Genomic DNA, 15183 nt, shown 5'->3' with positions numbered 1-15183 from the left:
ACCCACCCATCCATACACCCACCCACCCATCCATACACCCATCCAGTCATCCACCTATCCACCCATCCATCCATCCCTCTATCCACCCATCCATCCACCCATCCACCCATCAACTATCCACCCATCCATCCATCCCTCCATGCATCCATTCATCCACCCATCCCTCCATTTGCCCATCCATCCATCCCTCTATCCACCCGTCCATCCACCCATCCACCCATCAACCATCCATCCATCCTTCCTTCCTTCCTTCCTTCCACCCACCCACTCATCCATCCATCCAGGAACACTTGGATTGCTTCCACATTCTGGCTCATAAATAAGGCTGCTAGGAACCTGCAGTGTACAAGTGTCTGTTCCAGTCCCTGCTTTAACCGCTTGAGTGCATTTTCAGTTTCTAATTATATCGCCTTCCTCTTGGTAGAGAGATTTAAGATTTTCTCTTTTTGGTTTTTCTTTTCTTCAGGTTGCCTCCTGCAGGGCTTTCCTGTCTGCTTCCCACCCTCCCTTATCACCAGGTCATCCCATGGGCAGTCTGATAGGGACTCTTGTGTCCTTCAAGTGCATGCGCACGCACACACACGCATGCACACTGGGTTTGGGCAGTAGCGCAGTATATTATACACACCCTTCCCTCTATTTCTGTCTTACCTTTGTGGGGATCCCTTGTGGGGGTTTTGGGAGGACACATTTGGGACGTTTCCATCGGGGCAGTTGTGTATGTGGGTGTGCGCGTGCTCCAGAAATCCCCACATGACCCCTTTGCTCCGAATTTTGGACTTAATGATTCCAGTCAAGCCATGCTGTTTCTTCCATCCCAGTTTCCCCCTGAGCTGGATGTTTGAGTCCTCCTTATTCCTGGCCTGTCCTGCTCAGATGCCTCCCAGACAATTGAGAGTCCCTCTGTACAAACATGCATTCTTGACTTTGCTCCTGACCTCCTATCCCCAATCAGTTCTTCCTTTTGATTTCCCCCAATGGCCCTTCCAGCCCCCTGGGCACCATTTTGGATCCTCTTTTCTTTGACTCTGGGGACACTCCAGCCTGGGATCCTGCCCTTTCCTGTTGTAAATCACATCACCAGATCCGTCCAGTTCAGTGGCATCTTTGCAGAAGCTACTACAGCTCACCCACATCCCTCTCTTTCTCCTGAGGTCCACTCCAGATCCCAGACTAGGGTTTCCTTTTGGCGTGAGCACTGACCTGGTCAATTCTGTGCAGTCAAATCCCATGGAAGGGGGAGGTTCCCTGTGTGCATAGGATAGAATTCAAGCTCTTTGACACAGAGTTGTCCCAGTGTTGGCCTGGTGCCTCAGTTTCCAGCCTTTTTGGATGTCCATTAAATAGCCTCCTTTGCCAAAGGTTCATCCTGCCTGTAGGTTCCCCCTTCCACCCGTCTGGACTCCCTCCTGCCATCCTGTGTTTCCTGTTCACGCTCAGCTCCGCAGTTAGCCTGTAAGACTCAAGACCCTCAACACTAGAGCTGCCCTTCCCACTGCTCTGTATCCAGATTGTTGCCTGGTGCACAGGGGGTCCTTGGTCAGAATTTACCCAGTAAGGGCACCTGGGTGGCTCAGTCTGTGAAGCGTCTGCCTTCGGCTTAGGTCATGATCCCAGGGTCCTGGGTTTGAGTCCCATGTTGGGTTCCCTGCACAGTGGGGCATCTGCTTCTCCCTCTACCTGCTGCCGACCGCTTGTGATCTCTCTCTCTCTTTTGGATCAATAAAATCCTATTACCCAGTAAATGAAGCAAAGGGCAAGGTGATGTGGAAGCAGATAGAGTTGCGTTTCAGGAGTCGTTGATCCGCAGTGCTCAAGCAAGACTCCTAATACATACTCAACTTTAGATCCAAAAATGCCTCTTTCTCTCATACCACGGGTGACAAACCCGCTTATGTCTTTTTGCCCTTGAGTTTTGTTGTTTATAGACTCCATACAAGGGGCCAAGCCCTGCAAGGAATGGGGATGAATTAACCAACGCTTTGGCTGATGCCCTTAGTCCTGTTTGTCAGTTTCTAAACCCAGATTTGAATTCATGTATGGCCACCCGGACTCCTCCTCCCTTCCCACAAGCCCCAAGTGACGACCTAATGCTTATAAATGTTTTTGGAATAGTAACGTCAGCATCTCCTAAAATGTTTCAGTTCTTACTCATAATGCCCAATGTTACCCATTCTCTCCATATAAGAGAAGTCTAATTCATGCAAATTTGAGGGAAAGATGTGCCCGTGGAATTTTTTTTTCCCCCTTAACGATATTTATTTGACTTGAGAAAAGACAGGGAGGGGAGCCTGGGCCCCCACGATTTTTTTTTTTTTTCATAGTCTCAGTTTTTGAGTCTTCACAGAGTACCTTTATTTGAAAGCTGTTACTTACTTCTCAAGGATTCTGGTGATGGATGGCACTGGACTGTGATGTGTGTAGGTAGGATTGGCTGTCCACGCAAGATAGAGTGCCCTTTTTTGGGTTGTTGTTGGCACTTTGTTGGATTTTATTGAGAGATTTGTGCAACACATGGGCTACAAATGTCTATAGGTCAGTTCTCCCCACTCAGTCATTTGTCTGTGACTTTTGTCACTGTGATATTCTGATTATAGACGTTTGGTCTTTGTCCCCGGCACTGAGCTCTTAAAACCCTTGGAATTTCCTCCGTGATAAGAGTGACAAAGGTGGCTTTTGTTATGTGAAGGAGGTGACTTTGGAAAACAGCCTAGGGCAGGGGCTGGTTGCCTGGGAACCAGTCCTGTAATTGGAGGGTTGGAATTCTCGGTCCCTCTGGGCAGGGGCCGAGGGGCTAGAGGCTGAGTTAATCCCCAATGGGCGGTCATTTAATCAGCCTTTCCTTCATCCTGAAGCTTCCCTGAAAACACAGAACAGTGTTTGGGAGCTTTCAGGATGGGGAGCTTGGGGAGATTTGGGGGGAGTGGATCACTTGGAGAAGACACAGATGGCCAGTTCTCAACCTTCCCCACACCTGGTGCTCTGCGTCTCCGCCATCTGGCTTTTCCTGAATTTTATCTCTGTATAGTAAACCCATGACCCAGTGAGTAACACGTTTCCCTGAGCTCTGGGAACCCCTCTGCCAGATTATTGGGACCCAAGGAGGAGAGTTTGGAACCAGACACAGGACATGGACTGTGATTGGCATCGGAATTGTGTGTGCTGGGGGAGTGTCGAAGGGTGCACCCTTCCCTATGGGATCTCCTGCTGTCTCCAGGTGTAGACAGCGCTAGAATGGAGTCGAATTATAGGACACTTAGCTGGTGTCACAGAATTGCTCGGTGGTGTAGGAAAAAGAACAACAACGCATCTTGGAATTGGGAGCAGAACGATAGACACCAGGTCCCAATTTTTATATATATAAACCTACCGGTGGATGAGATATAATTCTCCTGGAGCCCAGGTGATGGACTGTGACAGCGTCAGCCCCACTCCTTTCTGTCTGAATCTCCTGGTCTCCACCCATCCTGTCCCTGCGGTTGACGCATTCCACTTGGTGGATTAATTCCCACTCCCTTGGCCCCGTTGCCATCTCCCCCATGGTGAATTATCTCCCATGCCTTCCGGGGGTGAAATTAGGTTGCATTCCAACAGGGCTGATGCTTTGTTCTCAAGCGTTGAGAAAGGATCCGAGTAGATTAGTATGTGGGCTGTGGATCAGTAGGAGTAGCTGTAGAATATATCCAGAAAATGGGTGCATACTAATTGGTGAGTGTGCGTGTGTGTGCGTGTGTGAGCACGCGCATGCATGTACCTAATGTATTTGAGTGGTAGACAGGATTCTGCATATTTTCCTACCTTTCCAGTGAAATTCAACAAAACTGCGGGAGATGGTAGTGCTATGACTTAGTTTTGACCAGTGGGGGTCATTTCCAGGGCTCCATGCTGCCTCCAAATTCTGGAACACCAGGCCTTTTCTGGTCAGTTCTAGCTCAGTTTGGCACTCCTCCTGGTCAGGAGCAATCTGGAACGTTCCCCAGCCTCCAGAAAGGTTCATTCTATAAGTTCACCACTCCTGTGTTATTTGGACCCTAGAACATAATTCCCCACCAGAGTGGGGAAGTCGTTGTTGGATTCCAAGCTCCCCCAGGAGAGCAGAGTGTGGCCGCCATATGCATTTGAAATACTGGGCATTTATATGGAAGCGTGGCGGGAAGGAAATGTTCCTGCCATACTAATTAAGAAGCTGAGCTTGGGGCAGAAAGGAAACACCCCTCTGGGCTTCACATGGTAGGAAGCCTGTGGCTGGTCACAGAGGCTGTGTAACTGTAAAAAGATTTCTCCAGGAAGCGACAGTAGCAGCCCAAACCCCCAAAGCAGCGTTCCTGCTTCCTGCATCCGTTCGTGCCTCCAGACCGCCTCCAGACCGCAAATCTTGAACGTTTGGAGCTGCCAGAAGCAAGAAGGGGAAGCAGGACACAGATGCCTTCGGTAACCGAAAACAGGGACCTCCGGCCAGTTAGTAGCTTGGAGAGACGATGACATTTGTGCAAAGCCCGTTGGTGGGCACGTGTCATCCCAAACGGCAACCCCGAACGGTTTCCACATGCGTTTCATGACAACCTTTTGTACCTCTGACCTGTGTTTTGCTGATACACGGAAACACCATGATTAGCAAACGAAACATCCTTTTTTTAACTGCTTTCCTTGAGCCTAGCACAGTTTTTCTTTTCTGTGAGGGAGATATTTTCCCTCTCACTCGTCATGTTTTTATTAATTTGCCTTAACTCACACGCGTCCTGATCACTGCATAGGCTTACCCCTTTATGGTTTCCCTTCGAGTTAATCATCATGTCGTGGCAAGCTGTACCCCCCCACCCCATTTTACTTTATTTTATTGGAATGGCCCATCCCGCCAGGTGAGATCCTCTGGTAGAGCAGGTGCCATGAGCATCCTTCAGCAGGGATGACTGGTTCTCTGGGCATAATTATATTTTTGGTGAAGCCCAGATAGACACAGCTCATGGGGAGTCAGCTCTGCAGGGAAGCACCCTAGTGTCCTGATCCCAGAAGATGCCATCGGGGAGCCTTACACTATAGACACGCTAGCGTGGCCGTGGTTAGCGTCCTGTGCGTCCTCCATCCCATGGGGCGGCTTTTACTGGGGGACTTCTGTGTCCTCTCCACAATGCAGGGCGTAGTTGCAGACCTCCTTTCTCTTCTCCCCGTGTCTCCTATACGAGATAATATTCTTCCTCCATCACCGCTGATTTCCCTGCCATGTGTTTTTTACTGTTTCCTTTGGCCGAGACTTCTCGAAAGCAGACAGGACCTGGCGTCTCTGTCACGCCCCCCTCCATTCCCCACCACCACCTCTCCTGACAGTAACAGAGCTCCGAGTGCCTTTGCTAGGAGGAAGCGCCCCTTCTGACTCTCCGGGGCATTACTAATCACTACCTTATCCAGGCCCGTGTTTGGGCGACGGTCTGTTCATTTACTGGATATTCCCAGTCTCGATTACAGGGCTGGGTTGCCGAACCCGGGGTGATTCCCGAAGATGTGCACGAATTTGCTTGGGCGGCCCGAACAAATCCCGTAGACTGAAGGACTTGAACAACATACATTTATCTCCCGTAGTCCTGGAGGCTGGGAGTCTGGGATTCACGCGGGGCAGAGGGTTGGTTCCTCCTGATAGCTTCCTTCTTGGTGTGTAGACCCTGTGTTCCCCTTGTGTCTTCACAGGTCATCTGTATGTGCATGTCTGTCCTCATCTCCTTTTCTTATAAAGACCCCAGTCCTGTGGGATCAGAGCCCATCCTGCTGACCTCATTTTCTCTCAGTTCCCTTTTCAAAGACCTTATCCCCTCACATGTTCCCATTCTGAAGTCCTAGAGATTACGGCTTCCACACATCATCTTGGGGTGAACCATTCAGCCTGTGGGCTGAGATTTTTTTTAAGATTTTCTTAATTTGAGAGACAGTGCAAACCTAAGCCGAGAGGAGGGGCCGAGGGAGAAGCAGGCTCCATCCCAGGACCCTGAGATCATGACCTGAGCCCAAGGCAGACCCTTCACCAACCGAGTCCCGCAGGAGCCCTCTTGGTTTTTTTGCTGCCGTCTGTTAACCTCCATCTCTAGCAGATCTTAACGTTCGCTCGCCTGCGTGTTGTAGCGTCCGGAGCTCTGCGTGGACACCCCGGTCCCCGTGGAGGACATCATTAACGCCCGTGGGGCTCACTCCCGCGCTGCTGCTGTCCCCCTGCAGGTTCTGGACGTGCCACGACGACCGCTTCCTCTACATGCTCATGGAGTTCGTGCCCGGCGGCGAGCTCTTCAGCTACCTGCGCAACCGGGGCCGCTTCTCCAGCAGCACGGGGCTCTTCTACTCCGCGGAGATCGTCTGCGCCATTGAGTACCTGCACTCCCGGGAGATCGTCTACAGGGACCTGAAGCCCGAGAACATCCTGCTGGACCGCGAGGGCCACATCAAGCTCACCGACTTTGGCTTCGCCAAGAAGCTGGTCGACAAGTAAGCCGCCATTCTCCCTCCGTTCCCACTTGTGTTGGGGTTGCACGGGGACGTGCACTTGTGTTGGGCGCCGGGCTTACCGTCCTCAGCATAATGGCCTCGAGATCCTTCCACATGGTTGCAATGGGCGGGATGTCCTTTTCCAAGGACGAATAATAGCCCTTGGTCCGTGTAGGCCACGTTTCCTTCCTCCGTTCACCTGTCAGCGGACACGTGGGTTTCTGCCGTGGCCTGGCTGCTGTCGGGAACGCTGCGGTGAGCACAGGGGTGCCAGGATGTCTTTACCGTACTGTTCTCATTTTCTTCACGTCAGTACCCAGCTGTGCCGTTGCTGCTCGTAGGGTCCTTTCCTTTTCAGCGTCTTGGGGACCCTCCAAGCCGTGGTCTGCATTTTTGGCTGCACCAGTTTCCATTCCCACCAACAGTGGTGAGCGGTCCCTTTTTCTCGGCGTCCTCGCCGTCACCGGTCTTGTCTTGCCTTTTGATCGTCGCCGTTGGCACGTGCACGGTGCTCTCGCTCAGATGACTTCCTCTTTTTATCAGGATTATATACCTGCGTACACTGTGCATCAAGGAGCTCTCCCCCCTCCCCGCCCAGCTCATTTCTACTCTCAGCAGAAGACCCCTTCCAGCACTCGGGTTGGCTTGTTCCGGTTTTTGGAGTCCAGCTCCTGGGACAGCTTCCAAAATGTTGTCCTGCTGTCTGCTTGCCCCTTCTGAATCCTCATGTCTCATATTTCTTTTTTTTTTTTTTAAAGATTTTATTTATGCACAGAGCAAGACAGAGAGCAGGAGAAGGGGGGAAGGGGAGAGAGTGAGGGAAGCAGACTCTTCGCTGAGTAGGGAGCCCAAAGCGGGGCTTGATCCCAGCACCCTTTTAAGACAGTGAGACTATTTGGGGCGCCTGGGTAGCTCAGTGGGTTAAGCCTCTGCCTTCGGCTCAGGTCATGATCTCAGGGTCCTGGGATCGAGCCCCTCATCGGGCTCTCTGCTCAACGGGGAGCCTGCTTCCCCCATTCTCTCTGCCTGCCTCTCTGCCCACTTGGGATCTCTCTCTCTCTGTCAAATAAATAAAATCTTAAACAAACAAACAAACAAAAAACTTCTTCCTGTCATTCCTCGTTGCCTTTTGGGAGGGGTCCGAGATGGACATGATCTGCTCACCATCTTTAACAAGAAGAAATTATGCACAAGGTCATCTTGGGGGGCTCAGTCGGTAGAGTGTGCAAGTCTTCATCACGGGGTTGTGAGTTTGAATCCCACATTGGGCATACAGCTGACCTCAAAATAAAGTCTTGAGAAAAGAAAGTAGACATTTAATAACATAGCCTACCTCATTCAGCATATGTCCAGTACAAGTATTTCCGCATATAGTCAGTACAAAAATTGAGAGGATTTACATGAATTTCTGCTGCCAAGTGTTTGAAATTGTTGACGCATTTTATCTGTATGGTGCATCCCTTTTAGGGTCCAGTAATTTCATCAGAAATACTTCATCTTTGTTGAATGCCCGTAACATTTACAGCCGGAAAAACAAGATTCACATGCCCAGGCTCTCCGAAAATACCGGAAGCTTTGTCCGTAACTGCATCGAGTATTGGCTTTTAAATTTAATTTTAAATTAAGGGCAGGTTAAAATCTTAATTCCTTAGTACATTGTAAGTGCTCCAGAAGTACATGTGGCTGGTGGCTCTCATGCTGGACAGGACGATCTAGAAAATACACCTGTTTGGGGCACCAGGCTGGCTTAGTCCACGGAGCATGCGACTCTTCATCTTGGGGTTGTGAGTTCGAGCCCCACACTGGGTGTAGAGATACTTAATAAAAACAAAAGTTTTAGGGATTCCTGGGTGACTCATGGGTTAAGCAACCAACTCTTTTTTTTTTAAAGATTTTATTTATCTGACAGAGAGACAACAGGGAACACAAGCAGGGGCAGAGGGAGAGGGAGAAGCATGTTCACCACTGACCTGGGAGCCTGATGGGGTCTCCATCCCAGGACCCTGAGATCATGACCTGAGCTGAAGCCAGACTCTTAACCCACTAGGCCACCCAGACGCCCCAAGCATCCAACTCTTGATCTCAGCTTAGGGCTTGGTCTCAGGAACAGAGTTTGAGCCCCACACTGGGTATGGAGATTACTTAAAAATAAAAACTTAAAAAAAATTTTTTTTGATGACATGCGCTTGGCCAAGGTGATAATTGCATTTCTCGTATTATGGAAATGTCTGCATTAATGAGAAACTTGATTGTGTGGGTGAGCAGTTTTACACAAAGTGACTCATGTCTCTGATGGTTTTTAAGAAAGCGGCCGTCCTAGGGATGCTTTGTGAGGTAGTTAAATTCAGTCTGATTTTGCCCTATAGGATGTCATCTATTACCCTAAGAATAAAGCACATAAAAATGAAGCGGTTTTCCATGACCTTATGAAGGAAGACCTTATTAACGCAGAATAATTGGTTTATAACGTCGAGGCTGCCCCCTATTGGCAGCACATGGTATATGATACTTTTTTTTTTTTTTTTTTTTAAGTCCTTTTAGTTTGGAAGTCTGGTTCAGACTCACCAGATGTAAACTATTTCACAAATTCACATGAGGATAAGTTTGGGGAGCCATGTTCCTTTGCAGTGAATCTGGTATGTGGATCTAAGATTCAGTGCATGATGGTGGCTTTGTACAAAGCGTCAAACAATTAATGAACTTAAGACGTTGAACTTTGGGACATCTGGGTGGCTCAGTCGGTGAAGCGTCTGCCTTCAGCTCAGGTCATAAACCCAGGGTCCTGTAATCGAGTTCTGCATTGGGCTCCCTGTTCAGTGAGGAGTCTGCTTCTCCTTCTGCCTCTCCCCTGGCTTGTACTCTCTCTATGTCTCTCAAATAAATATGTAAAATCTTAAAAAAAAAAAAAAAGATGTTAAACTTTGGAAGAGAGGCCCCGTTAGCATGTTGATATCTTGCTTTTTAAAAATTTTTCATTTTATTTTTTGACATATTGCTTTTACAAAGAACTTCATTTTTTCACCGTTTTGTCGGTTGCAAAAACATTTCCCTCTTTCTTTTTGTGTATTTTTCTTGGTTTGCTTGATGAGGTCTCTCCGTTCTGGGCCAGTGCAGGTGACGTGATGCCCGTGGGTGCATACACCCGGCCTCCCGTCCAGTTCGGGATTCCAACAACTGACATGACATTTCCGTAAACATGGAAAGAAAACGTCCCCAGGGATCACGACAAAACACATGGAATCAAACAGAGCTTCATCGCCAGTAATATCTTTGAACGCGTAATTGAGAAAAGCATGTTTCTATATATATATATATATATATATATATATATATTTTTTTTTTTTTTTTTTTTTTTTTTTTTTTTTTGACAGCAGGGCACACAATGTGGTTAAACACATTACAATTCAATATTCTTTCCTCTGCCTATCCTACTCTCATTTGCTCACGGTAACTGCAAGTCTCATGCTTTCCCTTGGTTGTCAATAACAGATGGATTTTTCCTCTTCCAACGTAATCTTATGGAACTCTTGTTTAATTACAGTGACAGCTCCTTTTCTTGTACAGAAGTATTTGGCACACATACTTGCTATTGTGCACGTAGCCTGCATGACAGAATAAGGGACACACTGGGGTTATTTTTCATTTTCTAAAAAGATTAAAACAAAAGCCCCAATACATTTAATGAAGTTATTCTGTTGTAGTTTTTAAAATTTAGGTGAGACATTGAATGCTGTCCTTTGGATTCTCATGCCTGGCCTCTTGCCGGGATAAACAACATTGTACCCAATCTTTGATGACTGTTACTTAATGTTCTCAAACATCCACAAAAGCAGAGAATAGTTTACCTGAAACCCTGTGTGCTCATCACCCAGATTCAGAATGCATCAAAGCTCTGGCACCTTATCTGACTCTTTACCTCTTCCAAATTTCCATCCTTTGTATTATTTTAAAGCAAGTGCCCACCATGCTGTCTCTAATGGATAATGATTTAAAGAAGTAATAATAATATCAATGCCATGATCACATCTTACAGAATATAAGAAAAAATTCCTTAAGATCATCTAACATCCAGTCAATACTCAAGATGTCCCCCAGGTCTCAAAAAAGTCTCTTTCTTCCCTGTAAACAAAGATTTAAACAAGGTGTCTACGTTGCATTTGGCTGTTTTGTCTCTAAGCTCCATTAAACCCATAAACTACCCATTTCAGCTTTCCCTCTAGACCAGTGCCATTTATTTGTGAAATAACCGGGGTTGAGCCCCATAGGAAGCCCCGTGATCTAGACTGGGTGGGTTGCTTCTTTATGGTGTCCTTTGCCGTGTTCCTCTGTCCCCAGTGTTTCTTGTGAGCTAGTGGTAGGTCTTTGAACTAGATGAAATTCAGGCTCATTGGATCCTCCCTTTGGTTCCTTCCTTTCTTTTTGGCTTTTGAGAAATGGACGGTGATGGGTTTTTTGTTGTTCCTTTTGCCTGATAGCAAGAACCATATAGTAGGTGCTTGTCCTTGTGTATGTGGGTCCAAGGGTTGTTCCCTGCCTGCCTTCCCTTCCCACTGTCCACTCTGTCACCATCACCATGTGACCTGTGGGTTTAGGGCCCACCAGGGGCACTGCTTGTGCCCCCATTCTGAAAGAAATGACAAAATGCTGATGCTGTTTCTCGGGTAGTCCTTCTGCATTTCTCAGGTGGAAGTCGTCTTTAAAGAGCCCCTTCCCCTCATCACCCGTTGGGTGACCTTCAAACACCGCCCTTCATGAGAGCAGGCAGACTGTCTGCATTCTTTCAGCTCATTTAAGGGTTTCCAGAATAATGACCTTGGCCCTTAGTGACCTCAGATGGGGCCATTGCATTTTTTAAAAAAAATACTGTTACCACTCAGAAAACACACGATTACATGCGTTTTTAATTCAAAGCAAACCCACCCCCACCCCCCACCCCGCCCTGTGTTTAAGTTGTCCTCCTCTTAATAGGGAGTGACCACATATTGGCTCAGATTCTCCCTTTGGGTCGATGAAAAGGTTTTCGATCTAGACAGGTTGTGGTTCACAACATTCTGAATGCACCAAATGCCCCAAAATGACTTGTTTTAAAATGGCAAATTTCGGGGTGCCTGGCTGACTCAGAAGAGTTCTCTTCCAATCAGTCCCAGCTCTTGATCTCAGGAATCAAGAGTCCAAGCCCACGTTGGATGTAGAGATTTTTTTAAAATAAACTTTAAAAAAATTAATAAAATGGCACATTTTATGTTCTGTGAATTTTGCCTCAATTAAAAAGGCAACAACAGTCCCATCTTTATAGGAGCCCCTGTACCCTTTTGCCAGCATCCCATTGGCTTTGAGAACTTCCTTGCTGTCATTGACTAGAGGAGGCCCTGGGTCACTGTACATGTCTATCCTCTACCCTGGAGTCAGCCACTTCTTTAAGGAATTCTGGACAGTGTTGGTGGGAAATAGTATTTAAAGACCCCTAGAGGGGTGCCCTTTGCTGTAGAGGTTTCATTGCTTCTAAGAATTCCTGGGGGACAGAATTAGAAACTGCTTTTTTTTTCCCCCCCAAGAGAAAAGCAAACGATGAGTCCAAACTTCAGTATTGTATTTAAGGCCATGGGTTTTTACTTAGTTTTTATGAATTATTCTTGTACCTCTTTGCTTACCTGGAAACTCTCACCTACCCATGGCATTTATTCACAGAAGCAAGTCCTTGCAATATTGCACACAGCTGACCTTGGTATGTGACCCTGTAGTTGAAATGTTCCAGCCCGAGATGTGGGTTCAGATGTTTTAATCCCTTCGTTAGGAAACCAGCCAGAGAACCAAGCCCAAGTTAAGTCGTGGAGCTGGTGAGGGACTTTGTTTCGTGAAAATAAAAACCACAGCTATAAAAGATTGAGTGTTAGATGAGAGCCAGACTTTGAAATCCACCCCTTTCTCTCTCTCTAATTCTTTCTTCTACACCAGGGCTCAGCAAACAACAGGCCATGAGATCAGGCCCACCACTTGTGTTTTGTAAATAAAGTTTTATTAGAACACACTCACACAGTTTGTTTACGTCTTGTCTGCAGCAGTCCTCGCGCTGAAGGAACAGGGTTCTGTGAGCGCCACAGAGACCAGATGGCCAGAGAAAATATGTAAACAGATGAATGTGGCTGTGTGCCAATAACACTTTATTTGTAAATGAGGGGCTTGGGAGTAAATAGAACAAGACAGTGTCACTTGGCAGAGCATGCCATTTTAAAAAATTATTTAAATTTAATTTAGTTAGCATAGAGTGTATTATTAGTTTCAGAGGTAGAGTGTAGCGATTCATCAGTCACATCTAACACCCAGTGCTCATCACATCACATGCCCTCCTTCATGCCCATCCCCCCCACCCCCTTCCCTCCAGCAACCCTCTCAGTTTGTGCCCTAGAGTTAAGAATCTCTTCATGGTTTGTCTTCCTCTCTGATTTCGCCTTATTTTATGTTTTGTTCCTTCCTCTGTGTTCATCTGTTTTGTTTCTTAAATTCCACCTATGAGTGAAACCATATGATAATTGTCTTTTTCTGAATGACTTATTTCACTCAGCATAATACCCTCTAGTTCCATCCATGTTGTTGCAAATGGTGATATTTCATTCTTTCTGATGGCTGAGTAATATTCCATTGTGTATAGGTGTGTATGTGTGTGTATATATATAAATATAAATATAAATATAAATATATATATATATATATAAAGAAGATGTGGGGTGTGTGTATATGCACACACACCCCACATCTTTATTCATCTGTTGATGGACATCTGGGCTCTTGACATAGTTTGGCTGCTGTGGACGGCAGTGTATGCCTTTTATATTTATTTATTTATTAAAGATTTTATTTATTTATATGTTAGAGGGAGAGAGAGAAAGAGCACACAAGCAGGGGGAGCAGCAGAGGGAGAGGGAGAAGCTCACTCCCGGCTGAGCAGGGAGCCCAATGCGGGACTCAATCTTAGGACCCTGGGATCATGACCTGAGCCAAAGGCAGACGCCCAACCTACTGAGCCACCCAGGTGTCCCAGTGCATACCTCTTAATATCGATTTAGTCTCTGTGCAGTAAAAATATATCATCTGTTCAATATATTCAGCATCTGGCCATTTCCAGACACAGTTTGGACTGCATCCCCAAACTAGACCGTCTGTCGTGTGAGCTGGTTAAAACCAACCAGAAGGTATATTCATCCCACGGATGGTTATTCAGGCATGAAAAGTAACAAAGCCACAACATCCGTGAACCCGGAAAGCAGTTACCGCAAGTGAAAGAAGCTGGATGCAAAAGGCCATGTAGTGTGTGAGTTCACATATATGAGCTACCTTGTGTTGTCAAAGCGTAGAGCCCGAAGGCAGGATAGATGGATCCAGGGCCATGTCCCCATACTGTCTGAGCCCTGCCTGTCTGCTCGTGCTGCCTCATGGTGTTCCTGCCTCCCCTCGCACTGGTGCATCAGAAACCACCAGTTTACTCCCAGATGCTATGTAGATACACCAGGGGTGGGAAATGCTCAGGATCCTGGAATCGGTCCGACTCTGTTTCTCTCACACGAGCGTGCATACACTTACACACATACGATATTTTAGTTTATCCACTCCCCGTCTTCATTGTACGGATGAGAAATCAGAAGCCCTGAGGGGAAGTTGACTTGCCCACATTCCCGCAACTGCCCAGTGATGGTACCTTGTGACTTCCAGGTCTGATTTTCTGTTACCATCGGCCTCTGTTAGTGGGAGCATCACATCAGAGCAGGGATGAGGAATGAAGAGGGGAGCTGTGGGGATACTTGCTGCGGTTGGATCACTGTACTGCTCAGGTCAGGCGTGTAACTGCCTCTGTATGTCTTTTTTTTTTTTTTTTTAATATTATTTGTTTGTCAGAGAGAGCGACATGGAGAGACTACAGGTGGGGGGAGAGGCAGGCAGAGAGAGAAGCAGACGGAGCCTGATGCAGGGATCATGACTGGAGCCGAAAGCAGCTGCTTAACCACTGAGCCACCCAGGCGTCTCGCGCCTCTGTATGCCTTCCTTGCTTTGCTCATCTGGGAAGTGAGAATTTTTCTCACTTTGTAGGATTGTTGCTAAGAATGGGTAGATCTGCTAATTGGAAAGAAATCCTTAGGGCAGCTCCTGGCACATACTAAGCATTGAGTAGACATAAGGTGCTTCTGACTATATCATCCCCATGATTAGTATCACCTTCACCACCACCATCATCTCCATCACCACTGCCATCACCACCTACACCATCACCATCACCACCACCACCATCATCACTATCATCTCCACCATTAAAATCACCACCTCATTCACCATCATTATCATGGCCATCAGTCATCACCACCATCACCATCATCACCATCACCTTCATCCCCATCACCACCATTGTCACCACCTACACCATTGTTATCACCACCACCAACATCATCATCACTATCATCACCGCCATTAAAATCACCACCTCCTTCACCATCATTATCATGACCATCAGCCATCACCACGATCACCATCATCACCATCACCTTCATCCCCATCACCACCTACATACACCATCATCACCACCATCACTATCACCACCATTGCTATGGACTGAATTATGTCCCTCCAGAATTCATGTATTAAAGCTTTAACCCTCCCAAGGCCACTGTATTTGGAGATAGGGCTTTTAGGAGGTAATTAAGGTTAAATGAGGTCAAGAGAGTGGGG

At 47.1% G+C, this 15183-nt stretch overlaps 1 protein-coding gene across 1 annotated transcript in view; it reads left to right on the top strand.

Moving 5' to 3' along the window:
- Nucleotides 1-15183, top strand: part of PRKX (protein kinase cAMP-dependent X-linked catalytic subunit) — a gene marked incomplete at its 5' end in the record, with an annotated part of 75197 nt that overhangs the window by 34209 nt on the left and 25805 nt on the right. Inside the window, one exon of the mRNA XM_080794985.1 lies at nucleotides 6205-6468. Coding sequence (XP_080651111.1) covers nucleotides 6205-6468 — 264 coding nt within the window. The remainder of the gene's footprint in view (nucleotides 1-6204; nucleotides 6469-15183) is intronic.

This window comes from Martes martes (assembly GCF_963455335.1).
Source record: "Martes martes genome assembly, chromosome: X".
Classification (NCBI taxonomy): domain Eukaryota; kingdom Metazoa; phylum Chordata; class Mammalia; order Carnivora; family Mustelidae; genus Martes; species Martes martes.
Note: the sequence above shows the minus strand (reverse complement) of the source record. Positions and strands in the feature narration are given on the sequence as shown.